Consider the following 21878-nt stretch of genomic DNA (forward strand, 5'->3'; position numbering starts at 1 on the left):
ACCGTTTACTTCCGAAGAAGGTTTGCAGACTCAAGGGATCCCAGACGCGGAAAGGATGGCTTGCCCAATAAAACACACAGCAGGTGTTTAAAGGAAAAAACAAGCCCCAAGATCGCCAAGCGTCCTGGGTTCACTGCTTAAGATGGAAGAGGTGCAGCTCTCCTCTGCGAGGATCATATTTGCAAAGGTTGCCAAAGGTCTGCAGACACTCGGCACCAAAAGGCAGGGCCGTCAGGGGGAAGCAGCAGCCTCTGCGAAGGCTCCAGGTGTCCTTTACTTGGGGGACTGGAACCAGACAGGCAGCCCTTTGTGCTGTCACTGTGGTTTGGGGATGTTCCATCTCTGCTGCAAGCTGCCACTTTTTCCTCCTTCCCGAGGGTGGGGTGTGATGACCACACTTACTCAGCTGGAAGGAGGGCAACTTGTCAGTTTTGATTTTGTGAAAACCGAGGAAGAAAAGCTGTGAGATGCTGTTTCTGGGCAAAGGGATATCGCTTTTCATTCAGGAAATACCCGCTCGTCTCCCAGATGCCAGGCACAGCGGGAGCACCCAGAGAGAGGGCGCCTGGAGGGGAGGCTCTGGACGGGGTGGATTTCCCACCAGTAGATCGTAGGCAGTCTGGAATTCTAGACGTCACCTCCTGGACTGCCTGAGTTGGCAGAGCCCTTAGAGGTCATCTCACCCAATTTTGCCATTGTCTATTTGGGAAACTGAGGCCCAGAGGAAGGAAGCAATGTGCCCTTTGTCATCAAGCGAGGTAGCGGCAGGAACAGGGTGGTGCTCGGGCTTGCCGTTGTCCCGCCCAGCGAGCTGGCCACAGTGGTACTGGGCCTCTCAGAGCAGGGCAGCATCCCCCAGGGGCTGTGAGCAGCACCTCCCACACCCGGGAGTGGAAAGAGCTAAATTCTCACTTAGCAGCAGGATGCTTCTGGGCCTCATTACGATAGTGCAAATTAATATTTATCATGCAATTATTCATCTTTGTAATTGCTAGTATTTCAAAGGGAGCGCAGAGGCTTTCATTAGAACACTTGGAATGTCATTTCGATGAAATGTCAAAATGAACAGCGTCCCCCTCCCCACCGGCATCCCCTGTGTCCAGCTGCCTCCAAAAGGTTCCCAGCACCGGGGTCCACACAGCCGTGTTGCTGCCACTTCCAGGTGCTGGCTTGGGGTTTGGGTCCATTTGTTAGAAATCTTGACTTCTTCAAACCTGGGGGCATCTAAAGCCAGAAACTCGAGATTCAAAGGGCCTGGTGGCTGTGGGACTCCATGAACATGAGCAGCAGAGCCTCTGAGGGCAGAGACAGGACAGTGTCATCAGGAGCCCCCACATCCTGCTGCCCCTCTGCACCCACCTGGCCGGCCTCCCTGCCTCGCTCCCTCACCCCCTCCGGCCACATGCAGCTTGTGGCTTCCTTCCCTTCCCCTCCCTCCTACCTGGGGGCAGATCTCCTTACGCCCTGCCTCCAAGCCCACCAGGTGTGCCCACCAGGGCTCTACCCTCCTACCGCCATCCAGCAAACATTTTAAGGTGTCTCTTGCCCTTTGAGGTCCATAGAACACTTTCAAATATTGGATGTTTCGTGGCAACCTAAGAGGATCAGAAGGCGGGCTCCAGTGGTGAAAAAGCAAGATTTGGAAAACGGAGATGCCCCTTGCCCAGGGGTAGCAGTGCCCGGGCCATCTGCAGCATTGACATCAGCAAACTGCCGGGGAGGGAGAGTGGAGGCTGCAGAACAGTCAGGTACAGGCAGGGGCCCAGGGAGGAGGCGAGGCCTGAGCAGGGATGGAGCAGAGGGGTGGCTGGTGGTGGGGAAGGAGGATGGGGATGGAGGAGGAGGAGGGTCAGACATGGCGCCCAGTGCCTGGCCTGGGCAGCTAAAACGGCAGCCCCAGGGGAGATGGGAGGCTCAGCCTGCGGTGAACTGAGGGGCCTGGGGTTTCCTCGGGGGATGCCAAGGCTGAGGATGGATGGGGGTTGCAGGAGGGCACAGGCAGAGGCTCAGATGAGAGAGTCGGGGTCTTGGAGATACCAGGAGCCGTCAGAATTTGCGTTGACCCAGAGAGAGGCACAGAAAGAGCAGAGGTAGCCGGGACAGGCCCCGAACACACATGGCCAAGAGGAGACCCGGGAGGGGTGTTCAGAGGGAAGGGGCCTCAGAAATGGGGCAGAAAGGAAGCTTCTAGACAGCAAAGGGGCACAGGGTCAGGTGCGGCAGGGAAGGGAGGTGTGGGTACAAATGCGGTCCCCTAAACAGGTTGAGATCCTCACCCCCAGCACCTGTGAGTATGACTTTAAAACCTCACCCGACGGTATCCAGGAAGTGGGAGAGTGTTCTGGAAACAGCAACATCCCCCACAAATGAAGCTTCAATGACTTCTTTGGGGCCCCTAAGTTCTGAAGGCTCTGGATGTCTGAGACTGGGTCCCAGCCACAGCACCCTCTGCCGATCCTAAGGCACTGCTAGAGGACCCCTTGGTGATGCCCCATTTCCCTTCCCCACCCGACTTATGCTCCCAGGACCAGCAACAACAGCTAGAGCGAGGTATATTCCTAGAGCTCTGTCATTTAACCCTCACGGTGGCCGAGTGGGCAGGTGTGATGATTTGCGCATCTCCCAGGGAGGAAACCCACACATATCAGGGGAACCACAACTTCTCCCAGCTCAGAGAGACAGAGCCGAACCTTCACCTGCTGGCTGTCAGGTCAGGCCAGTCTCCCACTCCATGACATGGAACGGACCTGAGGGGACCCCTCCGTGAGGCAGGCCTGGGCTCTGGTGCCGGCCCTCTCCCGCTGTGTGGCCTCGGGGAAGCCTCTTCCCCTGTCTGAGCCTCTGCATTCTCATCTGTAGAATGGGGATGCTCTGTCCTGCCTTCCAGAGAGTCGCTGATATCAGAATCCAGGAGTGGAACTTGGGCAGCAGAGTAGTGCCGGTGCCCTCCAGGCCAGCCCATTGTGTCCAGGCTCCAATTCGGCAGTGGTCTCCTCCTGCCCCGACCCTCGCCCTCCATCCGCCTGTTCCCGGGGGTACGCTAGTCACCACGCTAAGGATGCCCTGGGGCCGTATCCCCTTACGCCCCGCCTCCAAGCCCACCAGGTGTGCCTGCCAGTGCTCCACCCTCCTGGGGCTCCACAGACATCTGGCACCGTGAACCCAGTAGGACCCGGAGACAAAACCCTCGTCTACCTTTCACTTAAGCAGGGCCAAAGAGAGGCAGCCTCCTTTCCTTTGCTTTTCAGCTGCTCCCAAACCAGCCCCGAAGCAGCCTGCCATGAGGCCCAGACAGCCTGTCCCATCCCAGCCCAGGCAGGATTAATATGCATGTATGGTAATCAGCAAAGCCCAGCAATTTGCATAACAATCAGAGGGAGCGTCCCCTCTCCTGGACTGCTTCCAAGGGCAGCTCCCACCCTCGTTCCCCACAAGACAGCAGGGGGAGGGTATGATGGGGCCTCTGGACCCCCCAAGTGCTAGACCGGTGGCCTGGCTTTCAGCCCTGGAGGCTTCTGCCTGGAGAGGGCGGGATGGGCGGGGTACGGGGGTCCTTGGGCAGGGGAAGATGCCAGTGAGACACTCACCTGCCTGTCTCCAGAACTGTTTCCCGCATTCTTGAGGCCATGCTGGGGAAGCGGGAGATAAACAAGGGTGTGGCCTTTCCTGGGCCTGCATCCTGGGGAGGTGTGGAGTTGGGGGCTCTGGGCAGGGACTCTGCTTGCCTCATTGAGGGAGCCTCTCTTGAGCCTGAAAAATTGGGAAGGTGCCAGGACTCCCTTATAAGGTCGTTTGCCCTTAAGGAGATGGAGGAGAGTGTGTTCTGGAAGCAGCACCATCCCCCATAAATGAAGCTTCTTATGACTCATCTGCTTGGCCAACCTCACGGAGCACCTTCCTTGGGCCCCTGGGGACACAGAGATGCCTGGGCATGGTCCCATCCCTTCCTGAGGGCTCGGCAGAGAGTATTCAGGCCCTGCAGATCACCCTCATGCACGGGCCAGTCCAAGGTTTCCAGCATCTTGGTAGCTCCGCAGGCAGTGCCCTTCCCCGAGGGGGTCTTAGGCTGTCCCTCTGGGCAGATCCCCACTTCTAGGAGGCTGGGCTCTGCTCTCCAAATGCTTGTCAATAATAATGAAACCCTTGCACATCTGCCCAGCACCTAGAAGCTGTCCAGAGTACCACCACATCCCGACCCCTATCACCCCGTGATGGCTCCTCAGTGGGCACTGGAATAGTGGAGCTCAAAGAGGAAGGGTCTGGTGCCAGCCCAGCCCAACCCCAGATCAGAGGTGGGAAAACCCAGGACTCAAGAGAGTTGGTCCAGGCCCTGCCCACCATGTCCATCTCCCAGCCATCCATGGGCACAGTGTGAGCTGACCCAGGCCCTGCCCACCACGTCCATCACCCAGCCATCCATGGGCACAGTATGAGCTGGCCCAGGCCCTGCCCACCACGCCCATCACCCAGCCACCCACTGGCACAGTGCCCAACCACTCTTCTCCCCCGCCCCCTGTCTACTCAGTGACCAGATGAATCTTCTAGCTCCTCCTCTCCCCTGACCTCATGTGACAAGCTCTGGCTTGCTGGGGAAGCCCAGTGGCTCACCGGGCACCAAAACCCTCCCTGCAGGTGGGGACCAAGGAGCCCACCCAGCTGGTGCTGAGGCAGGAGGGACACGTCTGCCTTGCACTCTGAATCATGCAGGCGTTTGATCCTTAATAACAATATGAGGAGGAGCTGTATCAAGTCTCAGGGTTTTTATGGGCCAAAAGTGATCCCACATTGGCAATTTCGTATAGTTCAATGTGATCATAATTATTAAGGTGTTAGGAGCCCTCTTAACAGAACAGGCATCATTCCAAGTTCTTTACACGTGTTTACTTCACCAGCCTTTCTGACAGCCGTATCAGACGGCCCATGATGAGGACACAGAGCTCAGAGAAGTGAAGTAACTAGCTCAAGATCACACCTCTCCCACACACCTAACAGAATGGCTAAAATGAAAAATAATGACACCAGACATTCACAAGGATGTGAAGAACCCGTATCATGATATGCTGCTGCTATGGATGTCTTGGGACAGACACACTGGAAAGACAGCTTGGCAATTTCTTAAAAAATCTAAACATAGGCCAAGCACAGTGGCTCACATCTGTAATCCCAGCACTTTGGGAGTTCAAGACCAGCCTGGCCAACATGATGAAACCCTGTCTGTACTGAAAATACAAAAAAATTAGCTACTAAAAACACAAAATTAGCTGGGCATGGTGGCGCATGCCTGTAATCCCAGCTACTTGGGAGGCTGAGGCAGGAGAATCACTTGAACCTAGGAGGCAGAGGTTGCAGTAAGCCAAGATCACACCATTGCAATCCAGCCTGGGCAACAAGAGGGAAATTCCATCTCAAAAAAAGAAAGAAAGAAAGAAACAGGAACATCCAGGCTGTGGGACCCTACTCTGTAGTAAAAAGGAACTACTGATCCACTCAGCAAGCTGAAGGAATCCAGGGAATTAGGCTGAGTGAATAAAAGCAATCCCAAAAAGTACGATGCAGCACAATTCCGTGTATACATTTTTGTAATGAAAAAACTTTAGAATTGGAGGACAGATAGGTGGTGCCAGGGATTAGGGATGTGGAAGAGGGGTGGGTGTGGCCATAAAAAGGTAACTCCAACTCCAAGGATTCTCATGGTGATGGAGCTCTTCCACACCATGACAGGGGTGGTGGAGACAGGAACCTGCACAAATGATAAAGCTATACAGAATTCACAAACACACACACGCACACACACATACACACTAGTACAAGCAAACTGGAGAAATATGAATAGGATTGGTGGATTGCCCCAGTGTCCGTTTCCTGGTTGTACTATTGTACTATAGTTTTGCAAAATATTACCATCGATGGAAACTGGGCAAAATGTGTAAAGGACACCTTCCTATTCTTTTTTTTTTTTTTTTTTGAGACGCCCTGCTCTGTTGCCCAGGCTGGAGTGCAGTGGTGCCATCTCTGCTCACTGCAACCTCTGCCTCCTGGGTGTTATAAGTAAAATGCTTATTCCCTTAGAAATGCTTGTTCCTCAGTGCCGAAAAGAACAACTAGAGCGCAAAGAATTTTCTCAGCAAGGCAATTTTTCTTTCTGCAGAAAGGGTGCTCCTCACAGATGGAACAATGGCGAGAGCACACCTGAACAAAGGAGGGAAGCAATTTTTATCCCTTACGCAGTTTGTCCCTGCTACTGTGTCCTGTCTCCATTGGCTGGAGCTGGACCTCACAATCTAAGCTAAAACCAACTGGTTAATAACTTAAAACTTTCCTAAATAGGTAAAGTCAAGGGAGAACAAAAGAAAAGAGGAAGTTGCTTATGAAAAGACTTAGAGAAGTAATAACATTTCCAAATAAAGAAGGTGCATAAGCTGTGAGCTGGGAGATGCCTGAGCATGTCTAGAACAAATATCTTGGTTAAAGTACAAGGACATAAAATGTACTCATTCCCTTATATCTAAAAGCTACATAGGATAGGGCTTAACAGAGTTATTAGCACAAAGCAAGGAGGCTTGAAGGAAGTTAGTCTTTAAAAGAAACTATTATTTCTAACACTTATGATTTATTCTTTAACAAGAAGGGAGACTTTGAAGAGGAAACTTGTTACTTTCCACACTGGGTTCAAGTGATTCTCCTGCCTAAGCCTCCTGAGTAGCTGGGATTACAGGGGTGCACCACCACGCCTGGCTAATTTTTGTATTTTTAGTAGAGACAGGGTTTCACCATGTTGGTCAGGCTGGTCTCGAACTCCTGGCCTTAAGTGATCTGCCCACCTCAGCCTCCCAAACTGCTGAGATTATAGGTGTGAGCCACTGCACCTGGCCTCCTTGCTATCTTGCTATCACTTCTTTTTTTTTTTTTTTTTTTTTTTGAGACAGAGTCTCACTCTGCACTGGAGTGCAGTGGCATAATCTCGACCCACTGCAACCTCTGCCTCCTGGGTTCAAGCGATTCTCCTGCCTCAGCCTCCTGAGTAGTTGGGACTACAGCCATGCACCACTTTGCCCAGCTAATTTTTGTATTTTTAGTAGAGACGGGGTTTCACCATGTTGGCCAGGATAATCTCACTCTCTTGATCTCATGATCCTCCTGCCTCGGCCTCCCAAAGTGCTGGGATTAAAGGCATGAGCCACTGCACCCGGCCTATTACTTCTTACAGCTGTGTGTGAATCTACAATTATCTCTATGTTTTTAATTAACATTTTATTTAAAGATGGCCAATTTAAAAAAAAAAAAAAAAGGCTGTCACCGCCCAGAGGAACCTAATGGGACATGACAACTAAATGTCATGTGGGATCCTGAGTGGGATCTTGGATCAGAAAAAGGATGTTAGGTTAAAAACTAAGAAAACTGAATAAAATATGGGCTTTTGTTAATGAGAACGTTAGCAATATTGGTTTAATACTTGCTTCAAATGTACCATGCTGATGCAAGGTGCTAAAAATAGGGGAACTAGGGGCAGGGTATGTGGGAACTCTCTGTATTATCATCTTAATTTCACTGTAAGTCTACAAATGTTCTAAAAAAAAGTCTACTTAAAATTTTTTGAAGATACCAAATAACTACTTTATAAAAAGGTTTGGAAGCACCTACAAAAGCAACATTGAGTCCAACCCTTTGGCCCAGCAATTCCATTCCTAAATATGTACCCAAAAGTAATGAGATCATGTGTCCACCAAGGCATATAAAATAAAATTCGGTCAGGCATGGTGGCTCATGCCTGTAATCCCAGCACTTTGGGAGGCTGAGGTGAGTGGATCACCTTAGGTCAGGAGTTCAAGACCAGCCTGGCCAACATGGTGAAACCCCGTCTCTACTAAAAATACCAAAATTAGCCAGGCATGGTGGCGAGTGCCTGTACTCCCAGCTACTCAGGAGGCTAAGGCAGGAGAATTGCTTGAACCCAGGAGGCGGAGGTTGCAGTGGGCCAAGATTGTGCCACTGCACTCCAGCCTGAGTGACAGAGTGAGACTCCGCCTCAAAAAAAAAAGAAAAGAAAATTCATAACAGCTTTTTTCAAAGTAGACAAAAACTGAAAACAAACCCAATATCCATCAATAGGAGAAGGGACGGTAAATTAGGGTATATTCATACAATAGAGTAATACAAATATAAAGGAAACAAACAACTGCTCCTTTTTTTAAATGGGCAGATCTTGTGAGAATAACGATAAACAGAAGAACTCAGACAGAAATGGCTCTGGCTGGGATGATTCTGGGGACGTGAAGCTCAAGAACAGACACAACTACCTGCAGTGGCACCACCAGGGTAGAAAATGTGCTGAGGGAGAGAGAACACGAGGACACCTTGACCAGGCGGCAGCCACAAGGGTGTATAGATGTGTATGTATGTTATCATACATTTTTTATAGCAAAAATAAATTTTGAAAAAAGGTCACACATGTTATGGACTGAATGTGTCCCCCCAAATTCATATGTTGAAGCCTTGAGACCAGGTGCAGTGGCTCATGCTTACAAACCAAGCACGTTGGGAGGCCAAGGCAGGAGGAGCTCTTGAACCCAGGAGTTTAAGACCAGCCTGGGCAACATGGCCAAACCTTTTCTGTACAAAAAATGTTTTCAAACCTTAGCCAGTGTAGTGGTACATGCCTGTGGTTCCAGCTACTCAGGAGGCTGAGGTAGGAGGATTGCTTGAGCCCAGGAGGTTGAGGCTGCAGTGAGCCATGATTACACCACTGTATATCCAGCCTGGGCAACAGAGTGAGACTCTGTCAAAAAAAAAAAAAAAGAAGAAGTTAACCTCCAATGTGATAGTACAGTATATGGAGGTGGAGCATTTGGGATGTGATTAGGTTTAGATGAGGATGGGGCCCCTGTGATGGGATTAGCGGCCTTATAAGAGGAAGAGAGACTGTAACTGCCCTCTTCCTCCTCCTCCCCTTCATGCTCCTCTCTCTCCCTCTCCCTTGTGAGGACCCAGTGGCCATCTGCAAACCCAAGGAGAGAGCCCTCGCCAGGACCTGAATCCACCAGCCCCTCGAAGTTGGGCTTCCAGCATGCAGAATTATGAGAGATAAACATCCTTTGTTTAAGCTCCTACTCTATGTTATTTCATTCTGGAAGCCCAGGCAGGCTAAGTGTACACAGCAGGAAAATGTTGAAGCGAAGTAGGAACCCAGAGGTCTGGTTTGCAGAGCTTTAACCATGACGACCCCATGCTCATTTTCCCAAAGAAGAGTCTAGAAACCTGAACCCGCCCCCCTCAACTCCCCACTGTCCTGACAAAGGGCTCCAGCTGCTCTGGATGATGTGGAAGCCAGGGTGCCATTGACATTTTGTGCACGGTAACTCCCTGTGGTGGGACCTGACCTGTGCATCGCAAGCTCCAACCACGCCTCTGGCCTCTACGCAGTAGCGCCAGCAGCCCACCTCCCCACAACTGTGACAACCAGAAATGTTTCCACACATTGTCAAGTGTCTCCTGGGGGCAAAATCGCTGGGCTGAGAACCGCAGCTGCATGGGAAGTTGGCACACAGCCGGGAGAGTCGGCACCAAAGAGGAATAACAATTAAAGCGGCGATAATAAACGCAACAATAACAGTGACTGTAGAAACAACAATAATTTTGATAATCACAACCATAACAAAAGTGATCGCAGTAGCAGGGATAGCATCACGCACAAACTCACAATGCAACAGTAGGGATAAGAAACAGCGTGACATGGCTAATTGTCATTTAACGCATTTAATGACAGCACTACAGTGTGGGGGTTTGCTGAGAGTGGGTGCACTGGGGTCCTGCCTCTCCAGCCCCCTGTGAGGACCCAGTGGCCATCTGCAAACCCAAGGAGAGAGCCCTTGCCAGGAACTGAATCCACCAGTCCCTCGAAGTTGGGCTTCCAGCATGCAGAAGAGGGCAGTTATGGTGTCTGAGCCAAGCTCAGAACCCCCCCCCCCCCCGTCGCTCCAGCCCCCTGTCCCTGTGGAGGTGACTTCACCCTCTCTGAGAACAGGATCCTCCTCTATAGGTGGCCAGGTGGGTCAGCTGAGGTCATCCATGGAGAGCACTCAGCCAGGGGCCCGGCTTCCAGGGAGTACAGTAAATGGTCCCTGCACATCCCGGGGGGGATCTGTGCCCAGGGAAAGAAGAGGCTTTTCCCCAGGCCTGCAGGTTGGGCCCTGAGCATCAGGAGGGATCTGAGGATTCTCCCTGGTGCTTGCTTTGTCTCCAGAAGGAGCCCAGGATTCTGGAGACTCGGGTTCCAATGACTCTGCCCACACCTGGCTATAGGACTCGGGCCAGTCCTTCTGCCTCCAGTCTCGGACAGAGAATGGAAAAACGAGGTCTGACCTTTAGACTGACCTCTGGCCCTGCTGTCCTTGGAGCCCTCTCCCTTCTGGTCAAGTCCTCTTTTTTAGGGACACTTCTCCCCAGCCCTGCTTATGCCCAGAATGGCAGGTAACAGGCCAGTGTAGCCACAAATCCATGGGGAGCCAAGCTGGGGGTTCTCCGTGTCCCTAGTAAATGCACCTCCCTTGAGCAGTTTCTCAACAGGAGGACTCCCAGTGCCTGCTAAGGAAACAGAGAGCCAGGCCACCAGGACACTTTAGAGATCAAAGGCGACCTGTTCATAATTAAGCAACAAAGTCGCCCTCTCCACATCTTAGCACTGCATGGGGTGCCCACGCTGGCCCCACAGCTGAGGCTCCCGGTCCCCACCCCGTCAGTCCCCAGGTGCGGACACAGGCGTGCCAGAGCCCAAGGCACCGAGCCACCTGGAAACTTGCTACCCGCTCTTCTGCCCGGCAAAGGAATGGGAGGAGGAAAGTGTAGGCAGGAAGGGCTTCTGACCTCTGGTTCTGGAACCTTCCACCCAACACACCTGCACACCTGCTCACACCCGTGAGCCAGGAAACAAAAGTCGGGGCAGGAATGACCAAGGTCAGGCAGGGAGGGAGGCGGCCAGGATGAGCCCCCACCCAGGCCAGTCCGGGAGGAAGGGAGGCAGGATGACTCCCGGCCCAGGTCAGCTTGGGAGGGAAGCAGCCAGGATAAGTCTCCACCCAGGTCAGTCTGGGAAGGAGGGAGCCAGGATGAGTCCCCACCCGGGCCAGCCCGGGGCCCCTCTCCACACAGCCACTTCCTGTTCCCAGAGGCCCTGAGACCGCCGCATCCACCCTCCCTGCCCCACACATGCACCACACACCAGACACACCGACACACCACACACATACACACAGGTATGCACACACACACACCACTCCACACTGGACACACACACCAGACAGCCACACCACACATGTACACACAGAGGCATAAGTACACACACACCAGACACACATTTGCCGCACACACAGACACACCACACACATACACACAGGCACACACATACACACACACACACCAGATATACATTCACCACACACATAGGCATACCACACATGTACACACAGGCACACACACCACCAGACACATTCACCACACACACCACATACACACCACACCAGACACATACACATGACACACACATTCACCACACACACAGACACACCACACATGTACACACACACAGCAGACACAGACACACCACCCACGTATACACAGGCACACACACACACACCAGACACATTCACCACACAAACACACATCACACACACACACACCACACACACACCACACTGGACACATACAACACACACATTCACCACACACAGACACACCACACATGTACACAAAAGCACACACAGCACACACACCACACGCACATGCACAGCACATATGCACAGCCACACATGCCACATACACACACACCAACCACACGTGCACACACACACCACACACAGCCACCACACACACCACACACCTCCTCAAGCACATACCACACTCATTCATACACACCACACACACACCACACACCTAGGCGGAAACACTGGCACACACATTCAGACGCAGATGTACTCGAGCCACACACACACTTTCCAGCCCTGGGTGCAGCAGTGAGGAGCAGCACGCAGCTGTGCCCAGCAGACAATAGAAAATTAAGGTGACACGACCATACTCTACGAAAGGAAAAAGGCACCCTGTCCCTTCAGCCAGGCTGGGCCAACCCGGGCCAAGGCTGCTGTGCACCCTTCCTCCCCCCAGCACCCCGGGGAGGTCCAGACGCACCCACCTGCCCTGGCAGAGCAGCCTCGGGCACGGTGTCCAGGCTCCCCGAGGCCCAGAGCGCCCATGGCTGGCCTGGGGCTGCTGGACGGCAGCTTCTCCAGGCGCAGAGGGAGAAGGGAGGGGCAGGGGCAGGGGCAGTGGCAGGGGCGTGCATCCTGCCTCCCAGGCTGTGCCCGCGCTCCTGAGGGGCAGCCGCAGCTTTTGAATTCCCTGGGGGCTACAGAGGGGTCTGGACTGGGAGTGCAGACAAACAGACGGACAGACAGACCGGCAGACAGATGGACAGATAGACAGGGCTCCTGGGTGGGAGTCGGGGGAGACGCAGGGGGCCTCTCTGGGTGGATTTCTCAGGGGTGGGGGCTCCAATCGGCTGATAACCCTTCTGGTCAGCCCACCGAAAGTGTGGTGAGGCGTTGGGTGTAGTGGAATTTCAAGCAGGGGGGCCTGTGGAGTGAGTGTGTGAGTGTGTGTATGTGGTATATGTGTGTGTCTAAGGTGTGTGTACTGTGTAATGTGTGTGTGTGTGTAGATGTACGTGTGTCCATGAGTGAAGGAGCATGGTGTGTGGTGCATGGTGTGTGTCTATGTGTGGTGTGTGTACTGTGGAGTGTGTTTGTGTGGAGTGTGTGTGGAGCATGGTGTGTGTCTGCATGAGGTGTGTGTACTGTGTAGTGTGTGTATGAAGTGTGTGGGATGTGTGTCTGTGTGAGATGTGTGTACCGTGGAGTGTGTGTGTATGAATTGTGTGTAATGTGTGGTGTGTGTCCGTGTGAGGTGTGTGTACTGTGGAGTATGTGTGTGTGTAAGTGTGTGTGATGTGTGGTGTGTGTCCATGTGAGGTATGTGGACTGTGGAGTGTGTGTAAGTGTGTGTGGTGTGTGGTGTGTGTCTGAGGTGTGTGTACTGTGGATTGTGTGTGTGTGGTGCATGGTGTGCGTCTGTGTAAGGTGTGTGTACTGTGGAGTGTGTGTGTGTGTGAAGTGTGTGTGGTGTCTGGTGTGTGTCCGTGTGAGGAGTGTGTACTGTGGAGTGTGTGTGTGTAAGTGTGTGTGGTGCACGGTGTGTGTCTTCATGAGGTGTGTGTACTGTGGAGTGTGTGTGTGTGAAGTGTGTGTGGTGCGTGGTGTGTGTCCGTGTGAGGTGTGTGTACTGTGGAGTGTGTGTGTGTGAAGTGTGTGTGGTGCGTGGTGTGTCTGTCTGAGGTGTGTGTACTGTGGAGTGTGTATGAGTGTGTGTGGTGCGTGGTGTGTGTGTGAGGTGTGTGTACTGTGGAGTGTGTGTGTGAAGAGTGTGTGGTGTGTGGTGTGTGTCCATGTGAGGCGTGTGTACTGTGGTGTGTGTGTGTGAAGTGTGTGTACTGTGGAGTGTGTGTGTGAAGTGTGCTGCATGGTGTGTGTGTGAGTTCTGTGTACTGTGGTGTGTAAGTCTGTGTGGTGCATGGTGTGTGTGTGTGAGGTGTGTGTACTGTGGAGTGTGTGTGTGGTGCGTGGTGTGTGTGTGAGGTGTGTGTACTGTGGAGTATGTGTGTGTGTAAGTGTGTGTGATGTGTGGTGTGTGTCCATGTGAGGTGTGTGGACTGTGGAGTGTGTGTAAGTGTGTGTGGTGTGTGGTGTGTGTGTGTGAGGTGTACTGTGGATTGTGTGTGTGTGGTGCGTGGTGTGCGTCTGTGTAAGGTGTGTGTACTGTGGAGTGTGTGTGTGTGTGTGAAGTGTGTGTGGTGTGTGTCCGTGTGAGGTGTGTGTACTGTGGAGTGTGTGTGTGTAAGTGTGTGTGGTGCGTGGTGTGTGTCTTTGTGAGGTGTGTGTACTGTGGAGTGTGTGTGTGTGAAGTGTGTGTGGTGTGTGGTGTGTGTCCGTGTGAGGTGTGTGTACTGTGGAGTGTGTGTGTGAAGTGTGTGTGGTGTGTGGTGTGTGTCCGTGTGAGGTGTGTGTACTGTGGAGTGTGTGTGTGAAGTGTGTGTGGTGCATGGTGTGTGTCTGTGTGTGGTGTGTGTACTGTGGAGCGTGCGTGTGGAGTGTGAGTGTGGAGTGTGCGTGGTGCGTGTCTGCGGGCACAGGATGAGTCTGTGGGTGTGGGGTGCGTCCGCACGGGGGTGGGAGAAGCGCAGGGGTGAGCACGGGGTCAGCGCTGTGACGGGGCCCAGGCCGCTCTCAGTGACGCCCGCAAAACCCCACGTGGCAGGAACCAGGCTCGGCCTCACCGGCGGGGTCAGCAGAGCCTGTCGGTGCAGGAGGCGTTCCCGGAAACTAGGAGGCCGCTGTGACCCCCAGACCTGCAGACCTGCTGAGGGTCCCGCCGAGCGCTGCAGCTGGGCGGGGTCGAGTTTTGTTCTGGGCAATGCTGGTGTCACTTAAAGTGAAATACACAAGGGGCGGACAGGCGGCTCCCGGGCTCCAGGTCCTTGGCCTGGACCTCGGCCTCCCCAAAGTGACCCCGGATGGCCCCGCGAGTCCCCGTTTGCGACAACCACACGGCGCTGGCTGCACATGTCCTGTTTGCGTGGTTGCTAGGAGGTTGCCATGGCGACTAATCGGGGATGAGGGAAGCCTGGCGCTTAGCACATCCCCCTCCGACGGTCAAAATTGGGCCTCTCTGGCAGCCGCTCCCGGGATCACAGCCGCCCACGCAGGGGCCGGGGATGGCCGGGCCCCCACAGACCCTTCCAGAAGCCGACACACCGGGGGATGATGGATGAACAGGAGCAGAATGGGTTAAGGATGGAGCGCAAACACAAATGGGATTGGGCCAGGTGGCCCGGAAGTGCCTGGGCCCCCAGATGGCTTGGATCCGTGTCTGTGGGTCTGGCGGGCCCCTCATGTATGCCGGCTCCCCCGGCAGCCCCTTAGCTTTGGACAGGGCCACTGGGTCTCCCTCAGCCACAGATGAGGAACCCAGGCTGTCAGAGGTGAGGTGCCCTGACCCCACCAGGAGCTCCCCCGAGTTACTGTCAGGGTGCTGGGATGCGCCGGGATGGAAACACATACCTCCCACGGAGGTGACGAAGAGATGCAGGCTCAGAGAGGCCTAGGGCCTTGTCCTGGGTCACCCAGCACATCAGGGATGCTGGAGTGTGCAGGCACGATGCCAGCAGAGGCACTGGAACACCCAGTCCAGAGGGGCTGGGGAGAGGCACCGGCCAGGGACACAATGATGGGGATGGGGCAACAGGCAATTGTGTAATTAAATGCCCGGGAGGCCGGGTGCTGTGGCTCATGCCTGTAATCCCAGCACTTTAGGAGGCCCAGGTGGGCAGATCACCTGAGGTCAGGAGTTCAAGACCAGCCTGACCAACATGGAGAAACCCTGTCTCTACTAAAAATATAAAATTAGCCGGGTGTGGTGGCGCATGCCTGTAATCCCAGCTACTTGGGAGGCTGAGGTAGGAGAACCACTTGAACCCGGGAGGCGAAGGCTGCCCCTGCACTCCAGCCTGGGAGACAAGAGCAAAACTCCGTCTCAAAAAATAATAATAAATAAATGCCCAGGAGATGGAGCCGGGTGAAGGGCCACGGCAGGGGAGCCGAGTGTGGAGGAGACCGTGGCGGCAAGAAAATTGGGAGAAAGAACTGACCCCTCCTGCTCTGCGCCCCAGTCTCCGGGGAGGAGGCAGTGACCCCGCTGCTTCCCTGTGCTCCTAGCTCCTGTTTCTCTTTGTCTCAAAGCAGCCCTTGTGGAGGCAGGCAAGGGAGGCTCACTCCTGCCACACACAGGGAAACTGAGGCCCAGAGCAGAACTGGCCCCAGACCCCAGCTTTGCTGCCCCTAGCCCTGAGATTCTCCATTTCCACACTCGTGACTGCTCACTTACCCGAACAAGCCTGGGGTCCTGATCACACATCCCACGCTATGCCAGGCAGCAAGGGGCACCCTGGCCAATGCAGTGCCTGGCATGGGGCAGACGCTCCAGAGACGCTTGTGAATGGGAGGGAAAAGCAGAGACTGCCACCACATGTAGCAGATGGGGACACTGAGCCCCAAAAAGGGCAGGGGTACAGGAGAGTCCATGGAAGGGCCAAGAGCAGATCCCAGGGCTGGGCCGTGGTGGCCCCCACCCCACAGCCCACCCCGATCCTGAAGCAAGGGTGGGAGGCGGAAGGGAAAGAAAAGCCCCAGAGGTGGGTGGCCGAGTGGTCCGGGCAGCCCCACACCACTGCCTCCGCCACCCCCGGTCTGCAGGGTGGGGTGTGCCGAGGCTTCTGCGGCCTCCAAGGAGGCAGCTGTTGCTATGGTGACCACCGTTACCTGGCAACTGAGCCGCATCGTCCTGGGCACCTGCTGTCTCTTCTCTGGAGTTGCTGGCTGGCTCTGGGGACAGACCTGTGTCCAAAAGCCCCCTTGTTTCAGAAAACCCACCTGTGGGGACAAGCCAGGTAGGTGTGGGCACAAGGGGACCTGCGGAGTCTCTCCTGGGTCTGAGGGAATGAGAAGTGGAGCCACATCACTCAAGGCTTTCACTTTTTCAAAGCTGGGAATAATTGTATTGATTTATAGGATAATAAAAATAACATTGTAAAAAAAATTCAAACAATACAGGAAAGTATACAAACAAAAGTAAGACTCACTGGCATCTCATCTTGGTGGTATCTCCCATCATCTCTCTGTGTGGTGTATCGAGGCATAAAGGCAGACGTGATTTAACAATAGGGTCATGCTCTCCACAGCCCTGCTCCCCCTTGGCCCTGCACAGAGACAGGTTTCTGGGTCAGCGACTTCACTCCATCACGCCATCGCTGCCTGGTGTCTGGTGGTGACTCACTGAGTGTCCCCTGAACTCCTGCTCAACGCCCAGGCGGGCACTGGGCTCCTGAGATCTGAGACTCCATGCCTGGCCTTGGGAAAGTGGGGGCTCGAAGGCATCTGGACCAGGAGACATTTGACTGGCACATCCATGACCCCAACTTCAGGACTGGAGTGCTCCACTTCATGAGAAAGGGGCAGCTTCCACAGGGTGGGGTTCCAAGGAAAGAGGGAGCCTGCTCAGCCAGGGAATCAGGGCAGGCTTCCGGGAGGAGGTCTTTTTTTGGCTGAGATTAGAAAAACGAGAAAGAGGCCTGGCATGGTGGCTCACACCTGTAATCCCAGCACTTTGGGAGGCCAAGGTGGGCAGATCACCTGAGGTCAGGAGTTTGAGACCAGCCTGGCCAACATGGTGAAACCCCATCTCTACTAAAAATACAAAAATTAGCCAGGCATGGTGGCAGGTGCCTGTAATCCCAGCTGCTTGGGAAACTGAGGTGGGAGAATCACTTGAACCCAGGAGGCAACGTTTGCAGTGAGCCAAGATTGCACGACTGCACTCCAGCCTAGGCGACACAGTAAGACAGAGTGAGACACCATATATATATATATATATATAGAGAGAGAGAGAGAGAGACAGAAAGAAAGAAAGAAAGAAAGAAAGAAAGAAAGAAAGAAAGAAAGAAAGAAAGAAAGAAAGAAAGAAAGGAAAGAAAGAAAGAAAGAAAGAGAAAGAAGAAAAAAAGAAAAAGAAAGAAAGAAAGAAAGAAAAAGAAAGAGAAAGAAAGAGAGAAAGATTAGGAAATGGAAATAAAGTTGGGGGACAAGAAGAAGGAAACACAAAGAAGAAAAATGGGGTGGGCAGAGGCATAGAGGTGGGACTGTGCTGTCATCAATCGAGTCTTACCAGGTGGGGGCATCAGGGTGCCCTGACCCATCCTTCACAGAGAAGGCTGGAAGGAGGGGGTCGGGGGGCTGGGCAGCAGGAAAGTGGGAACGGCACGTGCAAAGCCCAGAGGCAAGAAGGAGGTCTTTTCAAGAAACTGCAGAGGGTTCCAAATGTCAAGGTGCTGGGTGTAAGGCGGCAGCCGATGGCAGCCACGCCACCAGGGCCCAGGCTGAAGAGCATCGCGGGGCTGAGTGAAGGCGGCTGTGGAGCCCGAGCGCCACCCCTTGTCCGTCTTCACGGTGCAGAGACAGAGAGTGAGCGGTGGGGGAGAAGCTCCTGAGCCAGAGGGCCCCCGCCTGCCCTCTCTGTGTGCTGGGGGGAAGGATGGGTGCTCTCCCACCACCTGCTGGGCCATCTGGGGTGGGGGTCCCAGGCTATGGGGTGGAGCACAGGGCACTAGACCCCTGGGCCCTGGGTGAGCCCCCGGTCTGAGATCACAATGGAGTGGTCTGGGCTGGAGAGAGGGAGCCCGGAGGAGGCCCAAGCCTGCCTGGTGGTCTTCGAAGGTGCCAGGAGGAGGTGAGGTTTGGGCGGAGCTTTGGTGACAACCAGGGTGTAGCAAGGGGAGGGTGATATTCAGGATATTCAGTCCCTTTGGGGTTTCCCTGGCAGGCCTCTGCTGCCAGCTCAGCACCAGGCCCAGGCTGGTGGAGGCCACCAGAGACCACTCAGTAGACCCTCCAGAGTGGGGCTGAAGAGCCCCTCCGGATGCTGATAGTGGATGACAAACACAGACGGAGAAGGGGGGCCCCCAGGACAGAGGGGCACAGGGCCAGGAGGCAGGTTGCAGGGTCTGAGCCGGTTCTGCCCTGCCTGCCTGGGGACTGCCCACGTCCTAATCCCCAGAACCTGTGAGCATGACCTTATTTGGAGACAGGATCTAATTGCATCCTGGATTTTTTCTGGTGGGCCCTAAGTCCCATCACAGTGTCCTTGTAAGAGACAGAAGAGGAGAAGACACAGAGGGAGGCCCCGTGAGGATGGAGGAAGAATGAGAGGGACACGACCACAAGCTAAGGAACTGGGACCCCCAGGAGCTGGGAGAGGCAGGAAAGATCCCCCTGAGCCCTCAGAGGAGCCTGGCTCTGCCGACACCTTGATTTCGGACCTCTGGCCTCCAGAACTGCAATTGAATAAATGTCTGTTGTTTGAAGTCCCCCAGGCTGTGGTCATCTGTGAGTCCACAGAACTGACTTGGGGACCTTGGGTGGCAGCAGCTCCCCTGCACACGGCCCCACGGGTCCAGTGCTGCCCACACTCTGTCCCTCCCAAAGGCAGCCTGGGTGATGAGGGACGGCAGGGTGCTGTGGCCAAGGCCGTGTCAGCGTGCAACATGGAGGGCCCGAGGCTGCTCTTGAACAACACCCACTGCCTGACCCCACAGGCACCGTCAGAAGTCAGGCGCCCGGCAGCAGCACCAACGTACCCTGAGCCGCTGCCCAAGGGCCTGGCCTGGGCACACACAGAGGGGCCGGCTGGGCTTGCAGGCCTCTCAGGGCCATTTCAGGCCGGCCCCCATGCTGGCAAACCACGGGGAAGGCCCAGAGAGGGTAGGGGCCCTGTGGGATTTAGGGGGCTCAGAGAGCACACACTCTTCCAAGAGCCAGGAAGAACCCCGGACCCTGTGGGAACCGCACCTTCAGCCCCTCCCGGGCTGCAGCAGGTCTGGGGGCTGGGAGCACCTGGGTGGGAGGACGGCATCGCCTGCCAGCCGCAGGGCCTCCAGACGGCTCAGATGGGGAGCCAGCCCCAGTGTCACTTGGAAGGAGGCAGTTCTAGGTGGTCCAGGTTCCCAGTGTCATGGAAACAACAGTGGCTGTTTGTTAAAGTGACAGCATCGTTGTTTTCATCATCATCGTTACTTGCTGGATGCTGAGCGCCGGGAGCCTCACTCACCCATCCCAGGGGGTCCTCTCCACACCCCATTGGGAGGCAGATGGGCAGGGACACACCGCTGGTGGGTGGGGACCGGCCTGGGACTCTGAGGGCCAACCCCCATCTCCTATGGCAGTGATGGTGTCTCACGAGCAGAAGGCCCGGGAGATGAAAGGGATGGGAGTTCCCAGGGAGGCCCCTTCCCCTCCCTGAGCCTCAGTTTCCTCCTCTGTAAAATGGGGATGAGGCCGGCCAGTCCCATGGCGGGCAGGGCTGCTGGGAGCCGACCAGGCAGAGGGTAAGACTTTGTGGACAGCATTTCCCCAGACATTTGGGAAGGGGACTGCAGGGAACCGGCAGGGCCCATGACCAGAGGACCCCGCGCTGGGTTGAGTGCTCTGCCATCCTGTCTTGAGATTCTTAGTCATTGGTGAAGGAGAGCCCCCATTCAGGTTCACCTTGTCTGGGCCGGCTCATTATTTGGCTGGTCCTGGGTGTGGGCAGCCCCAGGATGCAGCCCTCCTCCTCAGGCTGCCCCCACACACCCCCGGCCGGGACAGGCTGGCCACCTCCCCGCTGGGCCTCCCTCCTGGGAAACCTCCCTGACCTCCATCCCCCCCTCACCCCGGGCCTCCTTCCCACAGCCTGGGCAGGGGTCAGACACAGCAGGAAGGGTTTGCTGATGGGCTACATGGTGATCCTTGGGGAACACTGAGGGGCACAGGTGTGGCTTCCCCAGCCCAGCCCTAGGAGGGCCCACAGCTGGAATTTTCATCGTCCAGAACCGTCCTGGACGGTGCCCACGGACAGACCAGGTGTGAGGCAACCCCAGGAGGGACGGTGGCTCTCCAGTCTCCGCCCACAGGCGGCCTGATGGGATCTGTGGGGCACTGCTGCCACCTAGTGGTTGATGAAGAGAAGGCGGCACACACCCACCTGGGAAGAAGAATGTTGTTACGGTTAGGGTTAGGGTTAGAGTTAGGGTTACCTTTACGGTTAGGGTGAGATGGGGACATCCAGTCAGGATAAGCATGGGGCACCAATGCAGAGGATATGTTTCCTGGATGCTTCAGACAACCCAACTTCCTTCCCTTCCCCACCACTGTTCTCCAATTAACTACTTATCAGCTCACCCTGTGGACAAGGTAATGAAGACGGTCGTACAGCCAGTGAGTGGCAGGGATCCCAGGAACTCCACGACCACCAGGTGGACATTCAAAAGGCAAATCGCATCCCTGAGGCCCCCACACTAAAAGCCAAGCTCGAGCCAGCTCTTTCCTCCTCAGGTGAAAGCTGTGAAAGCTTTCGGCTCCGTTGCAGGCTGCGGGGAGGAAGCGGCACCACCCTCTCCCTCCTGCCCTTCCTTCCTAGTGGGTGGTCCTAGTCTTCTGTCCCAGGTTTGCAAACGCAGCTTCCAATCCCCTTTCCCACGGGGAGCCCCTCCTGTGTAGAGAGACAGGAGCCTCCCTGGGCAGAGACCCCAGCTCTGCCTCCGAGATGCCCCCAGGTGACCTTCAGAAGTGCAAATGGACCTCCAGCCCCACCTCTTCAATGTGCAGCTGGCCAGTGAGCTAGTGAGAGAAGGAAGCCGGGCAGGGGGCAGGGACACTGTGCTTAACAGGCAGCCTCGGGGCCAGGTGCAGTGGCTCACACCTGTAATCTCCAGCACTTTGAGAGGCCGAGGCGGGCAGATCACCTGAGGTCAGGAGTTTGAAACTAGCCTGACCGACATAGAGAAGCCCCGTGTGTACTAAAAATACAAAATTTTTTTGGTAGAGCTGGGCGTGGTTGCTCATGCCTGTAATCCCAGCTACTCAGGAGGCTGAAGAAGGAGAATGTCTTGAACCCGGGAGGCAGAGGTTGTGGTGAGCCGAGATCTCGCCATTGCACTCCAGCCTGGGCAACAGGAGCAAAACTCCATCTGGAAAAAAAAAAAAAGAGAGAGAGAGAGGCAGCATCGGTCGTTCGGACCTAGATTCACAGCCCAGCTCTGCCGCCTTCCCAGCTCTCCCTGCTCCGTCACCTCCCTGGGCCTTGTCCCTTCACCGTAAGACTGGGGCAGTGGTGCCTCTGCCCTGGGACGACCATGTGCATTCAACAGGAAATAGTCGTAGAGCTCCTGGCCAGGCTCAGTGTCCAAG

The 21878-nt window shown here is 54.9% G+C and overlaps 1 protein-coding gene and 1 long non-coding RNA gene across 9 annotated transcripts; one reads left to right on the forward strand and one right to left on the reverse strand.

The window, feature by feature from the left end:
• Positions 1 to 971: 971 nt before the first annotated feature.
• LOC129052743 (uncharacterized) lies at positions 972 to 18297 on the reverse strand. Of its 8 annotated transcripts, none has more exons than XM_063723106.1 (7): positions 17821 to 18297; positions 16739 to 16855; positions 16419 to 16588; positions 3588 to 3750; positions 2697 to 3023; positions 1442 to 1595; positions 972 to 1295 (listed from the first exon to the last, which is right to left on the reverse strand). In XM_063723106.1, the coding sequence occupies exons 2-7, from the start codon at positions 16768 to 16770 to the stop codon at positions 1209 to 1211; spliced, it is 933 nt and encodes a 310-aa protein (XP_063579176.1). In that variant the 5' UTR covers positions 16771 to 16855; positions 17821 to 18297; the 3' UTR covers positions 972 to 1208. The 8 variants fall into 8 exon arrangements, 6 of the variants coding, with proteins under 6 accessions (XP_063579176.1, XP_054399753.2, XP_054399751.2 ...); XM_054543778.2 differs by having other exon boundaries at positions 2697 to 2747; positions 16933 to 18229; XM_054543776.2 differs by having other exon boundaries at positions 1513 to 1595; positions 16933 to 18229.
• On the forward strand, positions 17738 to 19018 carry LOC129052744 (uncharacterized). The gene is made up of 2 exons (XR_008517891.2): positions 17738 to 18381; positions 18780 to 19018. It is a non-coding gene; the product is annotated as an uncharacterized LOC129052744 (long non-coding RNA).
• The last annotated feature ends 2860 nt before the right edge of the window (positions 19019 to 21878 follow it).

This window comes from Pongo abelii, chromosome 23, assembly GCF_028885655.2.
Source record: "Pongo abelii isolate AG06213 chromosome 23, NHGRI_mPonAbe1-v2.0_pri, whole genome shotgun sequence".
In the NCBI taxonomy this organism is placed as follows: Eukaryota; Metazoa; Chordata; class Mammalia; order Primates; family Hominidae; genus Pongo; species Pongo abelii.

What these genes read in the sequence shown, in the direction of transcription:
- LOC129052743 (XM_054543774.2), bottom strand. Translation starts at nt 17,066, where the DNA reads ATGGATGTGCCAGTCAAATGTCTCCTGGTCCAGATGCCTTCGAGCCCC. An exon ending in ACCACCAAGATGAGATGCCA is followed by an intron (nt 16,589 to 16,738) that starts GTGAGTCTTACT and finishes TCATTCCCTCAG; the next exon opens with ACCCAGGAGAGACTCCGCAG. An exon ending in ACAGTTCTGGAGACAGGCAG is followed by an intron (nt 3,024 to 3,587) that starts GTGAGTGTCTCA and finishes CCCCGGGAACAG; the next exon opens with GCGGATGGAGGGCGAGGGTC.